The 19,165-nt window shown below is 56.5% G+C and overlaps 3 protein-coding genes across 3 annotated transcripts; 1 reads left to right on the forward strand and 2 right to left on the reverse strand.

The window, feature by feature from the left end:
* Positions 1-7,836, reverse strand: APBA3 (amyloid beta precursor protein binding family A member 3). The gene is made up of 11 exons (XM_049876395.1): positions 7,294-7,836; positions 5,826-6,438; positions 5,697-5,736; positions 2,902-3,047; positions 2,698-2,784; positions 2,449-2,610; positions 1,701-1,880; positions 1,395-1,607; positions 546-665; positions 319-459; positions 1-236 (listed from the first exon to the last, which is right to left on the reverse strand). Exons 2-11 carry the CDS (start codon positions 6,399-6,401, stop codon positions 165-167), a joined length of 1,737 nt encoding a protein of 578 aa, XP_049732352.1. The 5' UTR covers positions 6,402-6,438; positions 7,294-7,836; the 3' UTR covers positions 1-164.
* A 670-nt stretch (positions 7,837-8,506) lies between these two features.
* On the forward strand, positions 8,507-11,257 carry MRPL54 (mitochondrial ribosomal protein L54). The gene is made up of 3 exons (XM_049876406.1): positions 8,507-8,678; positions 9,499-9,667; positions 10,659-11,257. Exons 1-3 carry the CDS (start codon positions 8,561-8,563, stop codon positions 10,789-10,791), a joined length of 420 nt encoding a protein of 139 aa, XP_049732363.1. The 5' UTR covers positions 8,507-8,560; the 3' UTR covers positions 10,792-11,257.
* Positions 11,258-15,123: 3,866 nt separating this feature from the next.
* Positions 15,124-17,077, reverse strand: RAX2 (retina and anterior neural fold homeobox 2). The gene is made up of 3 exons (XM_049875779.1): positions 17,018-17,077; positions 15,957-16,191; positions 15,124-15,462 (listed from the first exon to the last, which is right to left on the reverse strand). Exons 2-3 carry the CDS (start codon positions 16,170-16,172, stop codon positions 15,124-15,126), a joined length of 555 nt encoding a protein of 184 aa, XP_049731736.1. The 5' UTR covers positions 16,173-16,191; positions 17,018-17,077.
* Between the last annotated feature and the right edge of the window lie 2,088 nt (positions 17,078-19,165).

The following is a 19,165-nucleotide window of genomic DNA, read 5'->3' on the forward strand; positions in this document are numbered from 1 at the left end:
ATCTGAGACTTTACCCAGTGGGTGAACTTTTAATTTTTTACATAGAAAACAATCATGAGCTGAGAATCATGTGGGTGCCCTGGGTGGCTGTGAGGAGCCGCGGAGGCGACGTTCGGGGCCGGCAGGGCTAAGGCACAGCGGTGGGGTGAGGGGCATAGTGGGGGTCACAAGTACACAGGCTGCTCCTGGCCGGTGAGCAGGCGGTAAGTGGCGGCCGGCATCGTCTTGATGTGGACCTAGGTGGGGAGTAGAGAGGTGGCTCAGAGCCCGCCTGGGGTGTCCGGGAGGGCGCTGCCCAGCCCCCCAGCCCCTGTGCACCTCGCTGTGGGCCTCAGTGAGCAGCTCGATGATACGGGCGTGCGGCATTGCCACCACACTCTGCCCATTAATCTCAATGATGCGGTGTCCCACACGGACGCCCCCGCGCTCGGCAATGCCACCACGGAGGAGGCTGCAGATCTGGGGTGGGAGGGGAGGGGGCACTGCTCAGGGGTCGTGCTTGGGGGTCACCCGTCCCCCACCCTACACCCCGGGACCGGCCTCACGATGCCGTCCTCCACACAGAAGCCCAGCTGCTCGCGGGCATGGGGCCGGCGGATGATGGCCGTGGTGACTGGGGGACAATGGACGATGCTGAGGGTCACGGACGTCTGTGGCTTCACCTCCTGCAGGACAGGACTGGGTCAGTCCACCAGGCCCAGACACCTGGGGGCTTGGTCCCCCTGTACTTCCGTTTACCACCCCCCCATCAAGTGCAGTGTTGGAGTCCAGGGACTAGATTCTAGAAGACCCCTTGCGAAGTGGTGAGGGGCAGACTCTGGAGCCAGGTAGCCTTAGGTTCGAGGCTGTGTAATCTTTAACCTTGGTAGGCCTCAGTTTCCGCGAGTAAAGGCAGCTTTATAGCAGTGCCCCCCACTCAAGGATGTGAATATTCTGTACGATGCTGCATGGAACGTGTCCCTCCCTTTCCCTGAGCCTCAATTTCCCCACCTGGGTCGTAACGGTTAAGGCCTGAAAGCAAATCTGTCTGCTGCCTCTGAGCAGAGAGGAAAAGTCACTTGGCTCTGAAGCCAGGCTGTTGGCATTTCAATCGTGGCTGTGGTGTCAGCAAGGTAACCCTAGACAAAGGACTTCTCCTTCCAGAGCCTCAGTTCCCCTATGTGCAGTGATGTCAGACTATACAGCCCAGGGGCTTATGGGAAGGGTGAGAATATACGGCCCAGGGGCTTGTGGGAAGGATTAGAATACCGTATATAGCCAAGGGGCTCATGGGAAGGGTGGGAACATATGGCCTAGGGGCTGACAGGTACTGGACTGGCCTGGAGAGTCCTGGTCGGAGGACCTTCTCTCAGTCTCGGGGTCCCCTCCAGGCCTGCTACCCAGGGAGGACTCACGCGGACAGCTGCCTGGCAGGCACTCAGGGGCAGCCCCACCAGGCTGGCTCCATTGATGGCGGTGAGGCGGTCCCCGATGCTGAGCTCCCCGGAGCGCTCGGCGGGGCCCCCATGCTGCAGGTTGGCGATGACAGCCGTGGGCAGCAGGGAGCCCCAGCCCGACTCCACCAGGGCCACACCCAGGCCCTCACCCCGGCGCTTCTCGATGTGCACCTGGCAGGGGAACATGGGGCGGGCATGAAGGTGGCTCCGTGGGGTGTGCCGGGCGTGGGAGTGGGACGCGGGGGCGGCGACCCGGCCCCTCACCTCCCGGCAGTTCTCGCTGTTGGAGAAGTGGTCGAGGTCCCCGTTGTGGAGCTGCCCGGGCCCCTCGGCCCCCTGGCTCTGCCGTGCGTCCACCTGGCTGGGGTCGAGGCCCCTCTCCTGCAGGAACTGGCTGTAGGCCACGGCGAAGGCCTGGCCGATGGCCTGCGCGATGAGCTGGGCCTGTGAGGGAGAGTGGAGGACCTCCTTCAGGCCCCCGTGTACTGCGACATCCCCAAGACAAGGTTCCCCGGGGCCAGCCTCCAGTGGAAAGAAGCCAAGGAGCCAGGGAGGGGAGGCAGCCCTGGGGTGAACGGGAAGGACTGGGGAGATAGTGCCCCGCAGCAAAGACTTATGGGAGAAACTGGCAGAGAGATGGCCCTGGAGCTTGATGGGAAGGCAGGAGAGACAAGGTCCAGGGGAGTGGGCTGCCAGTCCCAAAGGGTTATGGGAAGGGTGAGAACGTACGGCTGAAGGTCTGATGGGAGGCGTTAGAATATAGGGCCCAGGGGCTCACGAGAAGGGTGAGAATATAGGGCCCAAGAAGTCACGGGAAGAGTGAGAATATAGGGCCCGGGGGTTTATGGTGGAAAGGGTGAAAATATAGGGCCCAGGGGCTCAGGAGAAGGGTTAGGGAGTTGGCTGCTGCTGAGGGATTATGGGAAGGAAGCCGGGTGACGGTCGCAGCCCTGGGAGCTGTGGAGGCAGTGGGGCCGGCTCCCTCCCCAGGACGCCCGCCCAGGCTGCTCACATCCTCCGAGTGGAAGACGTGGCAGGTCATCTTGTAGAGTCGGCGGTTCCGGTCTAGGGGCATTGGCCGCCGGGCCAGCCGCCGCCGGGCCATGAGCACCAGCACACTGCCGATGTCGGCGATGTAGGAGATGGTCTGCAGGGCGTGGTCCATCATGGCCTCCTGGGTCGGGAGAGACTCGGCTGGGTGGGCTGCGGGCCCTCACCCTCAGTTGGGCCTCCCACCCCGACGTTAGCCCCAGCCCTGTACCTGGGAATCAGGCGTCAGAACCTTGATCCGCTTCGTGGAGACAAAAAGGTCCACCTCTGTCATGGGCTGCGTCTCCCCGGGGGGCGCCTGTGGGCGGTAGGGTGGGAGGTGGAGACCCCACTGGGCTCCGGGGCCTCAGGACTCACCTGCTCCCCACCCACCTGCAGGTCCCCTGCAACCCTGTCCACCCAGCCCTGGCTTCACCTTGACGCGGTCCATCGCCTCTTGGGCCTGGGCCATGCGTGTACTTGGGGGTGGGTTCCGCTCTGACACCAGCTGGGTGGATCCCAAGTACTTGGCCCCGAATATGACACCATCGAGGAGGTCTTCGTGGTCACAGGGACCGGGTACTGGGGGTAACAATGCAAGTGGGGTCAGCCCATGGGAGTCCCTGGCCAGGCCTGTCCACCCTGCTGGCATCTTGGTTCCCCAAAGAGTCTGCAAGCATAGAGCATTCTAGAGCCACACAGTAATGCACGTTGTCCCAGAACCACTCTATCTGCCAGAGCCATGGAGGAGCAGCTCTGCCCTCATAGATCTAGAACCTCCTGTGAGGCTAGAGTCAACTCTGTCCATGGCTCCAGGGCTCCCAAACAGAGTGCCCCGCTCTAGGTCTCTGGGCATCTAGACCACAGTTGTACTCCACTACGTGTTTCTAGAACTCTTTGACCACGCTAGAACCAGACAACTCTGGTCCTATTTCTGAAAGCCTCAAGATTCTAGAACCATAGTCAATCCCACTCAATGGTTCTGAAATTCCTCAATCAATCTAGAACCAGACAACTCCATCCAGTGTTCTAGAATTCTCCCCAGGACCATAGGCAACTCAATTCTAAGAGTTTTAAAACTGCCTGATCAGGATAGAAACAACTATCCTCATATCTAAAACTTCCATACTGTCTGGAATGCCAGATGGCCCCTCCCATGATTCCAGAATTTCCTGGCAGAACTCTGTCAAAGGTTCTGGAAACCCCCATTGCTCCAGAACCACAGACATTCCCACTCCATGGTTCTAGAACTGCTCAATCACCATGGCACCGGGTAGATCTCCTCAAAGAGTCTACAGCCTCAGCCACACCCAGTCATTCTAAAAATTACCAGAATAGTCTAGAAACTGTCAGCTCTGATCATGGTTCTAGTATCCCCCAGCCCACCAGAGAACCATAAAAATTTCCCTGTCACTCTAGAATTCTTAGTAATCTAGAACCAGATACTTCTGCCAGTAGTTCTAGAGGGTTCTAATCAGTAATTACTCTTCGGTTTAGAACCTCAGGTACAGGCCCCAGTTCTGGATAGCCCTCAGTGAATTCAAACCACTGCTAGCTCTGCCCACTGCCCTCCATGATCTAATCATTCCAGAAGCACCAGCAATTCCACTCTGGGGTTCTAGAATTGTACTTGCCAATGTGGTGGCCACCAGCCATGTATGGCTATTGCACATGTGAAATGGGGTTGGTCTAAAAGAGATGTGCTATGAGGATAAAATACACACCAGGTTTTGAAGATTTACTGTGAGAATATAAACTATCTCAACATTTTAAAATATTGAATTTAAATACATCAGAAAAACTTATGTTACCTGTTAAAAATTTTATATCATAGAAAAAAAAATCTTTTTTTAATATGGCTCTCATTACACTCTATAATATACTCCATAGCACTGCTCTAGAATTTTCTGATTATGCTAGAATCAGAAGGCTCTGTCCATAGTTCTAGGAGCCACTCGGTTAACCACTCGGCTGCTAACCTGAAGGTTGGCAGTTGAAACCCATCCTGAGGCATCTGGAAAGAAAGCCCCCACAATCTGTTTCCAAAAACCAGCCACTGAAAACCTATGGAGCACAGTTCTACTCCGTAACACATGGGGTTGCCGTGAGTCAAAACTGACTCAACAACAACTTTTTTTGTTTTGTCCAGTTCTAGAATAACCCCACGGGTCTGGTCTGAAACCAGATAAATCCTATTCTCTCCATGGTTCTAGAATTTTCCAGCCTGAGTAAAACCAAACAGCTTGAGAACACTCTCACCTACCCACTTTAATCCAGAAGCTCAGACAGAGTACCAAGTTTTGGAACTTCCTGAGTCACAGATATCCTAACACATGATTCCAGAAGCTTCCTGGAGCTCCGGGTCCAAACCAGCTCCCTTTCCAACAACGTGTGAACGTGCTCTTTGACCTAGGGCCTCAGGCAGCTTGGGAAAATTCTAGAACATTCTAGAGGGCCAGAACTGGTTCTTCCCATGCCTCTAGGGCAAGGATTGGCAAACTTTTTCTGTAAAGAGCCAGATAGTAAATATTTTCAGCTTTGTGGGTCAGACAGTTCTGTTGCAACTACTCAACTCTGCCATTGTAATACAACGGCAACCAAAGACAACATATAAGTGAATGGGCATGACCACGTGCCAATAAAACTTTACTTACGGACACTAAAGTCTGAATGGCATATCATTTTCACGCGCACAAAATACTCTTCTGATTCCCCCCTTAACAATTTAAAAATGCAAAAGTCATTCTTAGCTCACAAAACACACAAAAAGAGGCAATGGGCTGAATTTGGCCCACGGACCATAATTTGCCAACCCCTACTCTAAAACAGGAGCCCCGGTGGTACAGTGGTTAACAGCTTGGCTGCTAACCAAAAGGTTGGCAGTTTGAATCCATCAGCCGCTCCTTGGAAACCCTATGGGGCAGTTCTACTCTGTCCTATAGGGTGGTCATGCGTCAGAATCGACTCAACGGCAAGGAGCTTGGCAATGGGCTACTCTAGAACCCCGAGTGCTACAAATGCCACGTTGCCACCATCTCATCCTCTACTCATTCAACATTCTCAAGACTGTCTCTCCTCTCCCAGGCCGACTGGAATCTACTCAAAACCATCCTCATATCCTCTCTAGAACCTTCTCCCTGCTTGCAAACTTTTTGCCAGGTTTTGGGGTCCTGATTCGGGCTGTTTTGGAACCCTTAAATCCCCAGGTGCCAGGGTAGGCAGGGCACTCACCCTCCTGGAAGGCAGGGTATGAAGCCAGGGTCTTGGGGCTCTGGAAGGAGATAGAAGAGGGCAGTTCTGAGTCTACCATCTGACTCCACCATCTGACCCCAGGCAGTGGAGGGGAGAGGTAGGCACTACCTGGGCTCTGGCAGGTCGCTCTTCCGGGCCAACCAGAGGCACTGTCTCCAGCCAGGGCTCTGGAGAGCTGCCCGAGCTCCTGCTGCCATCGTGCCCCGCAGAGGCTCCCTCTGCCCATTCTGGAAGGCTCATGTTCCCGTCTGGGTCCTCAGGGGGCTGCAGCAGGCGAGGAGCAGGCTCCGGAGACTCCTGGGGACAAGGCTGGGAAGGCAGGCACTCATCACAGCGCAAAAGGCTAAGCAGGTCGTCCCGTCCAGCCTCAGCTGACAAGAGCCCATGCGCATCGGCAACGTCCTGGCATGGCAGGCCGTGCCCGGTGGCAATGTGCAGGGGGCAGGGGGTTCCCTCTGAAAACGGACCCCCCAGATCACCCGGTAGAGCCTCAAATTGTTGCACCAGGTCCTGGATTCTAGACCCGTCAAAATCCATCTGATTCAGACCTCTGGGGGCTCTGGGCACCGGGTCCCACTGGCAGACAGGGGCGAGGTCCTGAGAGGGCACAAGAGTGTCCCTGGGCTCCTCCAAGTCCATGGCTGGAGGTCCCGGAGGGGTTGGGGGGATCGTCAAGAATTCCATGCCTGGACCCCAGGCTCAGGCCACCAGTTTCCTGCAGCTGGAAGAGAGAGATTCAAAGATGAAACTTCCTGGGTACCAACCTCATGCCAAAGGAGCCCTGGTGGTACAATGGTTAAGCACTTGGCCGCTAACCAAAAGGTTAGTAGTTCAAACCCACCCAGCGGCTCTGCAATTACAGCCAAGAAAACCCTTAGTGGCCGTTCTACTCTGTCACATGTGGTCGCTATAAGTAGAAAATCGACTTGATGGCACCCAATAACAACCTGGTGCCAGGCTCACACATCACCTAATTTAATCCCCACATACTCCATAAGGAAAGGTCTGTTATGATACCCATTTCACAGATGAGAAAACTGAGGATCAGAATGGGGAGTTGTTGGGCAATGGCTTGCAGACTCCAAACCCCAGGGTATTCCCCTAGACCTGCCTGCCACCCTGGGCCCGCACTCGTGGACCTTGCTCCCTCCCAGCCCTGGTCCTTCCACGTCTTTCGTTGCCCCTCCCCCAAGTCGTGGAACTCATGCTCGACACAAAAAACCATGTCACGAGTCGGTATCCGAGACCCTAGACTCAAAATTCCAGTTCCATAACCCCAAACCTAATACCCAAAACCCCAGGCTTTATTCTAAGATTTCAGACTTAATATCAGAGTCCCAAGACTCCATAAAGCACAGCCTAGTCTCAAAACCTCTAATTCCACACTCAAGACTCGACCCCAGACTCAAACGCGATCCCGGACCCGGACGCTAGAACCCAGCCTCAAGACTGAGCTCAAGTCTACAGCTAGGATTTACGATCCCCACGACACCCAGTCCTCAGACTCAAAACTTCAGACACCTGATCTCAGGCGCCGGCCCCAGACCCTTGCTGGCCTGCCTGCCGGGACACTTACTTCTCAACATGAGGGTCGCCGACCAGCCGCCGCCGCTTGCGGATTCCCAGCCAGGACACCGGCTGATCTGTCCGCGTAGCGCTTCTGACTCATTGGGCATGCGCACGCTCGCGGGGTCTGCTGGGAAATGTAGTTCTTCGGAGAACCTAGCGGCGCGGCAGCGCTAGATCGGCGGCAAGGGTTGGGGAACAGAGTTCGAATCTCAAGCGTCTCTTCGGGCAGCGCGAGAGCCAGGGCTGGCCTCTGGGCCTGTTCCCTCAACTACAAAACAGGTTTAAAATCACTGTCTGCCTCCTATGGCTGTGGTTATTATTCCAAGGGATGACAAAACAAAACAAAAAAACAAGCCCATTGCTGTGGAGTCGATTCCGACTCATAGCGACCCTATAGTATAGAGTAGAACTGTCTCATAGAGTTTACAAGAAGCCCCTGGGGGATTTGAACTGCCAAGCTTTTGGTTAGCAGCCGTAGCACTTAACCACTACGCCACCAACGGATGGAGAAACAAATCTAATACGGAAGAGGAGAGACATGCCGTTCTTTTGCCCTCCAGGAGCACCGGAACAAGCCCGGGAGCCTGTTGAAACAGGACTTCCGGCTTGGCAACCAATAGGGAAATAGGATGGTGCGGGGGGCGGGGTAGGTGGGCTCACTTGGGATTGGCCTCCCTTAGCCGCTGCGTGGCTGGGTAGCTTAACTTCACTTCCCTGAGCCTCAGTTTCCTCAGTTATGAACTGAGGGTAATAATGATGCCTTCCTCCTAATTATGAAGCTCTAACGAGGTCAAGCAGGTTAAGGATTTAGCAATCTGTCTGGAATATAGGAAGAGTCAACTAAGACTTTTAGGCTCATTGACTAGAATCAGGAATATGTAAAGTGTGGGATGCAGTGGTTAAACGCTAAAGCTGCAAACCGAAACGTCAGCATTTCAAGTCCACCAACTGCTCCTTGGAAACCCTATGGGGCAGTTCTACTTTATGCTATAGGGTCGCTATGAGTCCCAGTTGATTCAACGGCAGTGGGTTTGGTTTGTTTGGTTTGACCTTAAATTAAATAAGTAATCGAAGAAGCCAGGAAATCAAGGAAATAAACTGGAGATGTCTAAAAAGGTTTAAATAAATTATAGGGAATATAAGACTTTTTTTTTTAAGACATAGTTGGGAATACTACATTTCCCAGAAATCTCTAGGAGCCTACAACTCCCAAGCACCCCCTGGGCTGCGGACGTCTCCCGGAGGTGTGCACGTGCAAACAGCCGGCGGATGTCATGGCTGCCAGACGTCTATTTGGGGCTAGCCGGGCCTGGGCCCGCTGGCGGGCCCGGGAGCTCCAGGACCCCTTTGCACCCGGAGGGCTCCTGGTCCGAGATTATGCCAAGAAACCGGGTAAACTAGGTTAAGGGGGTCTAAGATGGAGATGGTGGGTACACGGGGATCTGGCAGTGCGCAGGCGCGAAATGGAGAGCTGCTTCCTAGGGCCAATGCGCAAGCGTAGTGAGGCAGAAGCTAAGCTTTAGGCGCAGGCGCAGTTTGAGGGACCTAGTGCTGCTTAGAGCGCAGGCGCCTGCGTGGAAGCTGCGTTAGAAAGCAGTTGGACGCAGTGCGCGGGCGCACGCCTTTGCACTTGTGTTTTCTTAGTGCGCAGGCGCCAGCCTGAAGCCTTGCGGCCTTTGACCAGGGTGGGGGGAACGGGGAGCGAGTGCGTTTCACTGCGCAGGCGCGGGTCGATAGCGTGCGTCTTTGGAGGGGAGCTGTAAACTTCGGCTGCGTTCTAGTTTCTGCCTCCAAGTTGCAATGTGACCTTGGGCAAATCATCACCAGAAATTGAAGGACGAAACGAGACTTGCTTAGATATTAGCCATTTAAGCAAGACAAATTTATTGAATTTTAGCTGGATACAGCCGTGCCTGATCGCCTCTTTTGAAAGTGGGCATTGGTAAATGTTAGCCGTTAAAGATGTATAGTAGCCAGTGGAAACTTTCTCAGTTGGATAAAGAGAAGGAATAAAATGGAACTTAAACTTGGTCCCTTTGAGCTCCAGTGGTATTTTTTTGCTGTAGTATTATTTAATACTTACATATCATTTTGAGCACTCGGGAAAAAGGGTCCAGCCAGGGCCCGAGGCCATTTGAGGAGGAAAGGAGAGCCTGGCCTCCTGGGGTACCAGGGCAGAGCTGGGCTGAACCCCTTCTTCCCCACCCCCCAGTCATGAAGGGCGGCAAAGGAGGAGGTAAAGGCAGCATGGTCATCGAGACTCTGAAGGACCCAGATGTGTGCACAGACCCCGTCAGGCTCACCACCCACGCCATGGGCGTCAACATCTACAAGGAGGGCCAGGATGTGGTCCTGAAGCCAGACGCCGAGTACCCCGAGTGGTGAGTGGGCTGCGTCCTTTCCTGCCAGCGGCCACCTCACCCACCTTCCAGGCGGTGGAGCCTGGTAGTGACGCTCACTCCTCCCAGCATCTGTGCCTTGGTCACCCTGTCTGTAAATGGGAGTGGTGGTGATCATACCTCCCTCAGCCGGTTGTGGGTAGTTAATGAGCTCACAGGGCACGTGATGTGCTTAAGGCGATGCCTGTTTTCCTTTAGCAAACATTTATTAAGCGCTGACTGTATGCAGGCTTTGTCCTCAGCACTGGGGATGCAACAGGGCACAAAAGAGGCAAGGCTGCCCTCGGAAGGGGAGGTTGGCTGGCAGGCAGGTGGTAAGCGAATAACTGGGTGAATCCGTTGGTGCTGCTCCCAGAAGCCAGAGGGAGCCGGGAAGTGAGTGATTGGGGTGGAGGGTGACGGGGAGATTTGGCTTATGAGTCCGAGGTTTAGGGGAGAGCTTTCCCGGGGAGGTGATGTGTGAGCCAAGACCCCAGTGGGTGGAAGGGGCTTGCGGGCAGAGGGTACAGCCTGTACAAAGGCCCTGAGGCAAGAGCGTGCCTGGTGAGTTGGAGGAACAGCAAGGAGGCCTGAGTGGCTGGAGTAGGGGAGATAGGACCCAGACCTTGAAGGGTTGGGCAGACTGCAGGGAGATTTTGCTTGTCATCCTGAGACCAGTGTTAGGGTGTGGGAGCCAGTGACACGTGCTGATCCTTCAAGCTGGGGAAGGTTCTGGAAGGTTGAGCGAAGTTGGTGCAGAAGACATTACAGGTAGACGGCACAGCACAGACAAGGACCAGGAGGCAGCTCCACGGGGACGGGCAGCTCCTCGGGGACAGGCAGCTCCGCGGGGACGGGTCCATTCCCTTGTCCCCCCCCAGGCAGGGGAAGGGACCACCACAGCCACCGAGTGGGACCCAGCCCCACCGACAGCTCTGTCCAGGGGGCCTGGAGGAGGCAGGGGGTGTCCTGATTCCCGCCCCTGCTCCGTCAGGTTGTTCCAGATGAACGTGGGTCCCCCCAAGAAGCTGGAGGAGCTGGACCCCGAGACTCACGAGTACTGGAGGCTGCTGAGGAAACACAACATCTGGCGCCATAACCGGCTGAGCAGGAACAGGAAGTTCTAGCGGGGGGGGCGGGGCCCTCACACGGCCCTGGGGGTGCGGGCGTTGCCCCCGCCCTGTCTCCACAGAGGGATGGGGCACCCCAGCCGGGAGAGGCCAGCATCGTCCCAACCCTTCCACCACAGAGGGGCCGGGGACCCCACCGCTGAGAACCCAGGAGGGGCGGCATCGCCCCCGCTCTGCCCCCACAGAGGGGCCCGGCACCCCACCCCTGAGAACCCAGGAGGGGCGGCATCGCCCCCGCTCTGCCCCCACAGAGGGGCCCGGCACCCCACCCCTGAGTACCCAGGAGAAGCGGCATTTCCCCCGCTCGGCCCTCACAGAGACTTTTTATTTTTCTGCCAAAAAACAGTTTTTGCACAGCAGAGGTGGTCCCCTTGCCCAGGTCTCTGCCTGCCATCCCCAGCAAGGCTGGACCAGCATCCTGGGTGCCAATAAAGACCTTGGGGTCCGTGTGACCAGGCCAGGATGGCACTGGGTGTTGTCTGATCTCAGGCTGGGAGGGAGGGGTCGTCTCACACAGAAGGTTCCTGGCCCCCAACGTCTACCCCAGCAACTGGCTGGGCTTCTGCAGAAAAAGCCATTCCCAGGGTGGAGGGGATGGGTTGAGGAGATTTCTTGGGGCAGATTCAAGGCACCCTCCCATCCCCCGCTGGCCCCACTCCCTCCCAGGTAGGCGACTTTGGACTTTGGTGGCCCAGGGCACTGGCTGGACGTGGGAGCAGAATGCAGGCACCATCCAGCCCCACAGAGGGCTGTGGCTGGGCCCCCACCCTGCACATGCACGTGTCCTCGGGCTGGGGTGGTAGACTTCTAGGCTAATTCCACCCCATCCGAGGAACTGACATCTGCTTAGGGGATTGGCTCAGGGGATCATGGGTACCTTCCTGCCCAGCAGGTGAAGGGAGTGGTGGTGTTGATAGGTGCCATCAAGTCAGTTCCGACTCCTAGCGACCCCATGTACAACAGAATGAAACACTGCCCCGTCCTGTGCCATCCTCACCATCATTGCTGGGTTTGAGCCCATTGTTGGAGCCACTGTGTCAGTCTGTCTCATTGAGGGTCTTCCCTTTTTTTGCTGACCCTCTGCTTCACCAAGCATGATGTCCTTCTCTGGTCCCCTTGAAAACGTGTCCAAATTACGTGAGAAGTCTTGCCATCCTCGTTTATTAGGAGCATTCTGGCTGTAGTTTTTCCAAGATCGATTTATTCCTTCTAACCGGGTAGCGTCCACTGCTATTCATAAGGTTTTCACTGGATTATGTTTTCAGAAGTAGACCACCAGGTCCTTCTTTCTAGTCTGTCTTAGTCTGGAATCCCAGCTGAAACCTGGCCACCGTGGGTGACCCTGCTGGTATTTGAAATACCGGTGGCATAGCTTCCAGCATCACAGCAAAATGCAAGCCACCACAGTACGACAAACTGACAGATGCATGGGGCTGAAGGGAGTGAACGAGCTTTATTTGTGGATTTGACCAGGAGCAGGCTTCCCATCGCCCCATGGTCAAAACCAAATCCCTATGGGCCCACAGGGCCCTGCACAACCTGCCCTGTCCCCTGTCCCCCTCCCCCCACCCTCCCTTCTTCCTCTCTCCTCCTGGCTCACTCCGCCCCAGCCTCATGGGCCTCTTCACTGCCCCTCCAACTCACCGGGCCTGGTCCTGCCCCAGGGCCTTTGCACATGCTGTTACCTTTGCTGGAACGCTCTTCCCCAGATACTTGCACGGCTACTTCCTCATCTCCTTCAGGTCTCTGCTCAAAAGTCACATCCCCAGTGAGGCCTCCCCTAACCACCTGTTAACACTACAGTCCTGGCTGCACACTCCTGGTCACCACGTCCCTGACGAGGCTTCCCCTGACCACATGTTACACTACGGTCCCTGCCACGCACTCCCGGTCACCCTTCTCTGCTTTATTTTTCTCTCCAGCACTTATCACCTCTGACCTTTCATGTCTTAGTGTATTATTATTATTATTTTATCTTGTTTCTTGAGTTTCCTACTGAAATGTGAACTCCACGGGCGGAGGGGGGGATTTTGTCTGTCTTGTTCACTGCTGCATCCTCAGTGCCTAGCCCATAGTGCACACTCGGAAATATATTGAATTGATGATGGATGGATAGATGGGTGGGTGGATGGATGGGTGGGTGGATGGATGGTAGATGGGTGAGTCGGTGGGTGGATTGCTGGGTCGGTGGGTTGGTGAATGGATGGATGGATGATGGATGAATAGATGGATGGGTGGATAAGTGGATGGATGGATGGGCAGATGAATGAGTGAATGGATGGATTGACGGATGGGTGGGTGAGTGGGTAGATGAGTGGATGGGTGGGTGAACGAGTGGATGGGTGGGTGAATGGGTGGATGAATAGACAGATGAAGTGTGGATGGGTGGGGAGATGGACAGGTAGGTGGATGCAGGGGTGGATGGATGAATGGATGGGTTGGCCTCACACCTCTAGGGGCACCATTCACAGAGGCTGCTCCCCTGCAGTTGGGGAGCTTTGTGTGTTTGTGTCTGGGGGGGGGGTGAACACAGGTGTGAGGTTCAGGTGTAAACAGGGCATGAGGCCTGAGAATGGAGATGAGTGTACAGGTGTGAGCCCCGGTGGGCAGGCAGTCTGGGTGTCAGGAACCAGGAGGTGCACATGAATGTGGTCACCCAAAAGGGCCTTGGGAGGATGTGGACATCCTGGCCCAGGCTGCCTCATCCCATGGGGCTGTACGCCCTGTGCTGGTACTGGGGCAGCCTCGGGCAAGAGTCACACCTGTTCCTTCCACCCACCAGCCTCTTTGTTCTGGAGTCCAGCTCCACCCTGCAAGGGCGGTCATTGTTATGCCCGGAGGGCCCTGGGAGCCAGGACTGGGTCAGACCTGGCCACCAGGCCCCATCACCACCCTCACTGGGCTGGGAGACATCCAAGGGGCCTGGAGCTGCTGGGGGCATAGCAACTGCCTTGATACGCGGAGGTAGTGCTGACGGACACTATCCCCCGTGCCAGCCTGCCCTTGCCTGAGAGTCTCCCGTTAGTATTCCTGCCTGGGTCCCCAGCATCCCAGGCCAGCACGGACCCAGCCTGGCGCCCCAAGTCATGGAGCCAAGCAAGAAGTTTGAAAAAGAGCTCCCCTACCCCTGACTGTGCAGGCTCAGGAAACAGGCTTCTCATCTCTGGGCCTCGGTTTACCCCTCTGTAAGAGGGGGCTAGTAGCTATGCCCACCTCCCAGGGCTTTCACGGAGAGGACAGTGATCGGCCCTGGGGCTGGCACGCAGGGAAGGAAGCCACACAACAGGGAGCTGCTGCCACCGCTGCCTGGTTGTTCCTTGGGGAGGGGCTGCATCAGTGAGTGGGACAGCTCTGCTGGGGAGAGGGAGTAGGACTAGGTGGAGGAATTTGGAACCGTCAGCTCCCAGAATTAATCCCCCAGTGGTTCCTAGTTCCAGCCTTCCAGTCCAAGAATCTCAGAGTCCAACCACCCACACCCATTTGACGGGGGAGACTGAGGCCCCAAGAAGGGCAGAGACCGTGGCTGATGCTTGTGTGACCAAACGCCTCCTTTGCCGTGAGACCGGAAGAACTGCGTTGTACCCAGCTATCTTTACTGAACTCTGATCAATGATTCTACAGGAGAATTGATGAAAAGTGGGGGGAATGCAGAACAGAATGGAAACATTTCATAGAATCTAGGCTTTCTGGAGCCATCGAGGCTGGATGAGCCCCCAAAACTACTGCCCTGAGATAATCTTTAAACCTTAAACCAAAAATCTCCCCTGAAGCCTTCTTTAAATCAAACAGCAGTTTAGCTTAACTAGTAAAGAATGTCTGCCTTGTGCATGGTTGACACCAACTCCAAAGGTCAGATAGGAAACTTAGGGGGCGCTGAGTTTATGTTAAAGGAGGAGGAACAACTCCGAAAAGGAGGGTGAGAACGCTTGCACAACTCGAGGAATGTGATCAATGTCACTGAAGTGTACACGTAGAAACGTGAATTGGTGTATGTTCTGCTCTGTATTTTCTCAACAATAAAAAAAAAAAAAAGGGCAGACTCCTCTGAGGCCAGGCCAGGGTCTGCCCCCTAGTCCTGGAATCCTTTGGCCACCTCCTTTCCCCAGCTGGGCAAGAGTCTTCCTGAAAGGCAGGGGAGGAGGCGATGGTGCCGTGGGCGGCCAGGGCATGGTAGGCCTGGATGGGCAGGGGCCCCCCAGCAGCCTGCGCTGCAAGTGTTGCTCCCCAGTGACCCTGGCCCGACGGCTGAGCCACTCCGTGACCTTGGCCGTGGTCACAGTCAGGGGGCCCTAGGTCCCAGGGACAGGGAAGGCCAGCCAGGCAGCAGGCTCAGGCTGGGGGCCAGGCCCTATCCAGGACCTGTGCATGCTCCTTGGCCAGCAGCCGCAGGGACGCCTCCTCTAGGGTGAATCCGTCCGCGAAGGCTGGACCAAAGGCGTGTGGCCCAAAGGGCGCCTGCATGGTGGGGCCTGGGCCCAAGAGGCGTGGGAGGCCTGCCACTGCAGGGGGCCCTGGGCCCAGCCAGGGCTCCAGGGGCAGCGGCACGGCCGGAGGGCAGGCAAAGGGCAGTGCTGGGGCCTCAGGGAGCCGTGGGGCTGTCATGGCCCCTGAGCCCGACTCCAGGCGCTCCTGGCGGCGCCACTTGGCCCTGCGGTTCTGGAACCACACCTGGGGGCGGGGGGAAGGGGGGAAGTGCTAAGGCTCCTCCCCTCCACCCCACCCCCTCCCAGCTGTGGGGTTCTACCTCTGGTCCAACCTGACTCCCACCTGCTGCAATGCCCACAGGCTTTGTTGCTTGGCCCAGGGCAGTGTTGTCTGCATCAAACCAGGCCCGAAATCGTTATTGAATCTAGTTCTTCCTTGTTATTGCCCAGAGCCCCCAGGCTTCGAGCCCAGCTCAGCACTCCAAGCCCTTTAAGCTCTTTTATCAGCGACATTCCCTGCTTCCCCTCCTCCCACCCAGCTCAAGGGAAACTCCTCCATCTTGACATCTTTGCAAATGCTAGAACAACACCCTTTTCCCTTCCCATCTGGCAAACTCCTACTCAAACATCAAGGACTCAGCTCCCTCATCCCCTCCTCCAGGAAGCCTTCCCAGTTTCTCCTCCTGCCTGCGCACCTCCCTCCCCAGGCTGGGGCAGAGGAGTGGGTGGCCCCCTCACCTGCACACGCACCTCGGGCAGGTGCACCTTGGCCGCCAGCTCCTCTCGGCTGTACACATCTGGGTAGTGGGAGGCCTCGAACGCCCGCTCCAGCTGGTGCAGCTGGTACGTGGTGAAAGTTGTGCGGTTTCTCCGGTGCTTCTTCTTGGGGGCCTCCTCACCTGGCCCTGGCCCCCCGCCCTTGGCCACGGGCCCCTCGCTTGGGCTCAGGAACATGGCTTCTCCTCGCCCCCACCTGGCAGGATGGCAGCAGGCCAGATGGTGAGGAGACAGCAGGAAGGACTGCTGGCTGGCAGAGGGCAGGGGAGCTCCAAACACCTGCTGGATCTACTGAGGCCCAGCCAATCCCCTTCTGCCTCTACCCACCCCAGCCCCCATCTCGCCCTCTTAGGCTCTCTCTCTGCTTCCTTCTCTGCCTCTTTGGTTATTTCTTTCTGTCTCCTCATCCCTACTGTCTCTCTCCTTTTCTGTGCCTCTGCCTTCATCTCCCTACATTGCTCTAAGACCCCCTAGGAAGGCAGGAAGCTGGGATGCCACCCCCATAGGGCGCCTTCTAGCTCCTTAAGTGTGCCCTGGGGGGCCCTCTGCGCCCCACGCCCGCCTGTGCCCGCCTGCCCAGTGCTTACCGCCGCACAGCCCCACCGTCTGCCCAGGATCCGAGGGGCACCTGCCCTGGCAGGCCCAGCACCGAGTCTGCTCCCAGCCTGGCCCTTCCAGACCCCATGGGGCGGGGGCCAGGCGGAGGAGGATTAGCCCATCCAGGAGGTGATTAATTGAAGCGGGGCCCCCCCTGCCCAGGCCCTGGTTGCCCTGAGCCGCCGAGGGAGGGCGGGGCAGGTGGAGGGCTGGGGCTCAGAGGGTGGCCAGGACTGTCAGCCTGGCTCAGCCAGCAAGGGCGTCCCCCCGGGCCTCAGTTTCCCTGACTGTAAAACAGTAACACGAGGACATACCTTGTGGGGCTATCACAGAGATTCAATGAGTCAGTAAGTGCTTTGCACAGCCATTGGCAAACAGAAAGCGGTCAATGAATGTTAGCTGTTATTTTTATCACCTAGACTCACAGATGTCAAGGAGGATGGAGAAACTGAGGTCCTGACAGGTGAAGGCGCTTCCCGCTGGTTCCCCTGGACGCTGACCAGGGCAAGGGCTAGAAGGCATTTCAGCTGGCTTTTGACTTATGTTGTTGTTAGGTGCCGATCAGTCAGCTGCGACTCACAGTGACCCTGTGGACAACAGGACGAAACTGCCTGGTCCCGCACCACCCTCATGATCGTTGCTGTGTTTGAGCCCATTGTTGCAGCCGCTGTGTTAATCCCTCTCGTTGAGGGTCTTCCTCTTCTTCGCTGACCCTCTACTTTACCAAGCACAATGTCCTTCTCCAGGGACTGGGCCCTCCTGATAACATGTCCAAAGTGTGTGAGACCATCCTCACCTCTTAGGAGCATTCTGGCTGTACTTCTTCCAGGACAGATTTTTTTCATTCTTCTGGCAGTCCATGGTGCATTCAGCACTCTTCACCAACACTGTAATTCAAAGGGATCAATTCTTTTTCAGTCTTCCTTATTCATTGTCTAACTTTTATTATTTATTCATCCGTCCAACAAACATTTATTGAGTGCTTTCTGTATATCAGGTACTGCTCACAGCAGTGAACAGAACAGACAAAAATCCGTGCCTGACATCCTAGTGGGGAGATGGACAACCAGCAGCTAGATGCATAGAGGTCGAGTGTGTCAGGGGGTCATAAGACTAGGGAAAAAGCTCAAGCAGGAGGGGAGAGAATGGTGTGCGTGGGGTACGTGGCTACTTTGAAAGGAAGGTGATCAGATGGGAGATGGGGTTTAAGGCTGCAATTTCCAGACACGACTGGGTGTGTGTGGGGGTACTGGGGAGCTATGGAAGGTTGTGGAGCTGGGAAGGGCAAGACGGGAGGCCAGGAGGAAGCAGCAGCAGTGTCCAGTGAGAAAGGCTGGAAGCCAGGGCAGAGATCCTGGGGATGGAGATGGGGGTGGAGTTTGGGAGGGACAAGACGTGGGGGTAGGGAGCCCCTGTTTTAGGGATGGGTGGATGGCGAGATTGTCCCAGAGGTGGAGCCGGTTTGGCCCTCAGTCCCAGGAGCCTGGGAGTGTCCAGGGGACCCGAAGCTGGGCAGGGAGGATGGCGACTCAGGCAGAGGGGAGGTCCTGAAAACTGAGAGAAGAGGGTGCTTTGGGGCCTGGGGCAGCAGGCCAGGTGAGGCCTGGAAAACAGCTGTTGGATTTAGGGACACTGAGGACTGGAAGGGAGGACTGCTCAGGGGGATGGAGGCTGGGGACCCAGGGCAGTAGAGAGGCTGGAGAGCAATGGCAAGGTGAGGAAGTAGAGACAGATCCTTCCAGAATGCTGACTTTGAAGGGAGACAGAGACACAGAGAAGCAGGCTCACACAGAGAAAAGGAAAGTCCCTGGGTGGTATGAGTGCTAACAGGACGGTTGGAGGTTCAAATGCACCCAGAGGTGCCTCGGAAGAAAGGCCTGGTGATCTCCTTCTGAAAAATCAGCCATGGAAAACCCTGTGGAGCCCAGTTCTGCTCTGACACACGCGGGGTCGCCATGAGTCAGGGCCAGCCAACCAACTAACCACAACTGCGGTCAGTGGGCCAAGGGGCTTAGTGTCCGAGGCGGAGAGCTGGGCAGGGAGATGCGGCTGGAGCACCGAGGGACTCCCGGGCCTGTGCCCCTTCCCATCCTCAGCTGCCCCCTCTGTAAGGTGGGCTTGCCAGGGCTCTGCAGCTGGGGCCCAGTGAAGTGAGCTGGCCAGCAGACATACGGGGTGCCGGGAAGATAACTCCTCTGATTGTTTCATCACTTTAAAACGCTAACGAGCCTCTTCTGTGCTCAAGCCCCAATTAGCTAATTGGACCTTGTAGTTAAGAAGCCATGGAGGGATTGGGATGTGAGGTGCATGGGGGCTTTGGGTGACTTGGGAGGCGCGTAGGCTCCAGACGCTGCGTCAGCTTAGAAGGCGGATTAGGGGCGCCGGGGGGGGTACAAGGCCGAGGGGACAGGTGGCCCCTGCCAGCTGGATTAGGCGGGGTCAGCCCACTCCCAGCCCTTCCAGCCTCCCCCGACTCCCCCCGCCTCGGGAAGAATCATTAAACCTTTCAGGTGCCGGTGGGGAAACTGAGGCCTGAGGGTGGGCTTCAGGGGGCCACGTTGGAGGTCAGCGTG

The sequence above is a fragment of the Elephas maximus genome, chromosome 3, assembly GCF_024166365.1.
Source record: "Elephas maximus indicus isolate mEleMax1 chromosome 3, mEleMax1 primary haplotype, whole genome shotgun sequence".
Lineage (NCBI taxonomy): Eukaryota > Metazoa > Chordata > Mammalia > Proboscidea > Elephantidae > Elephas > Elephas maximus.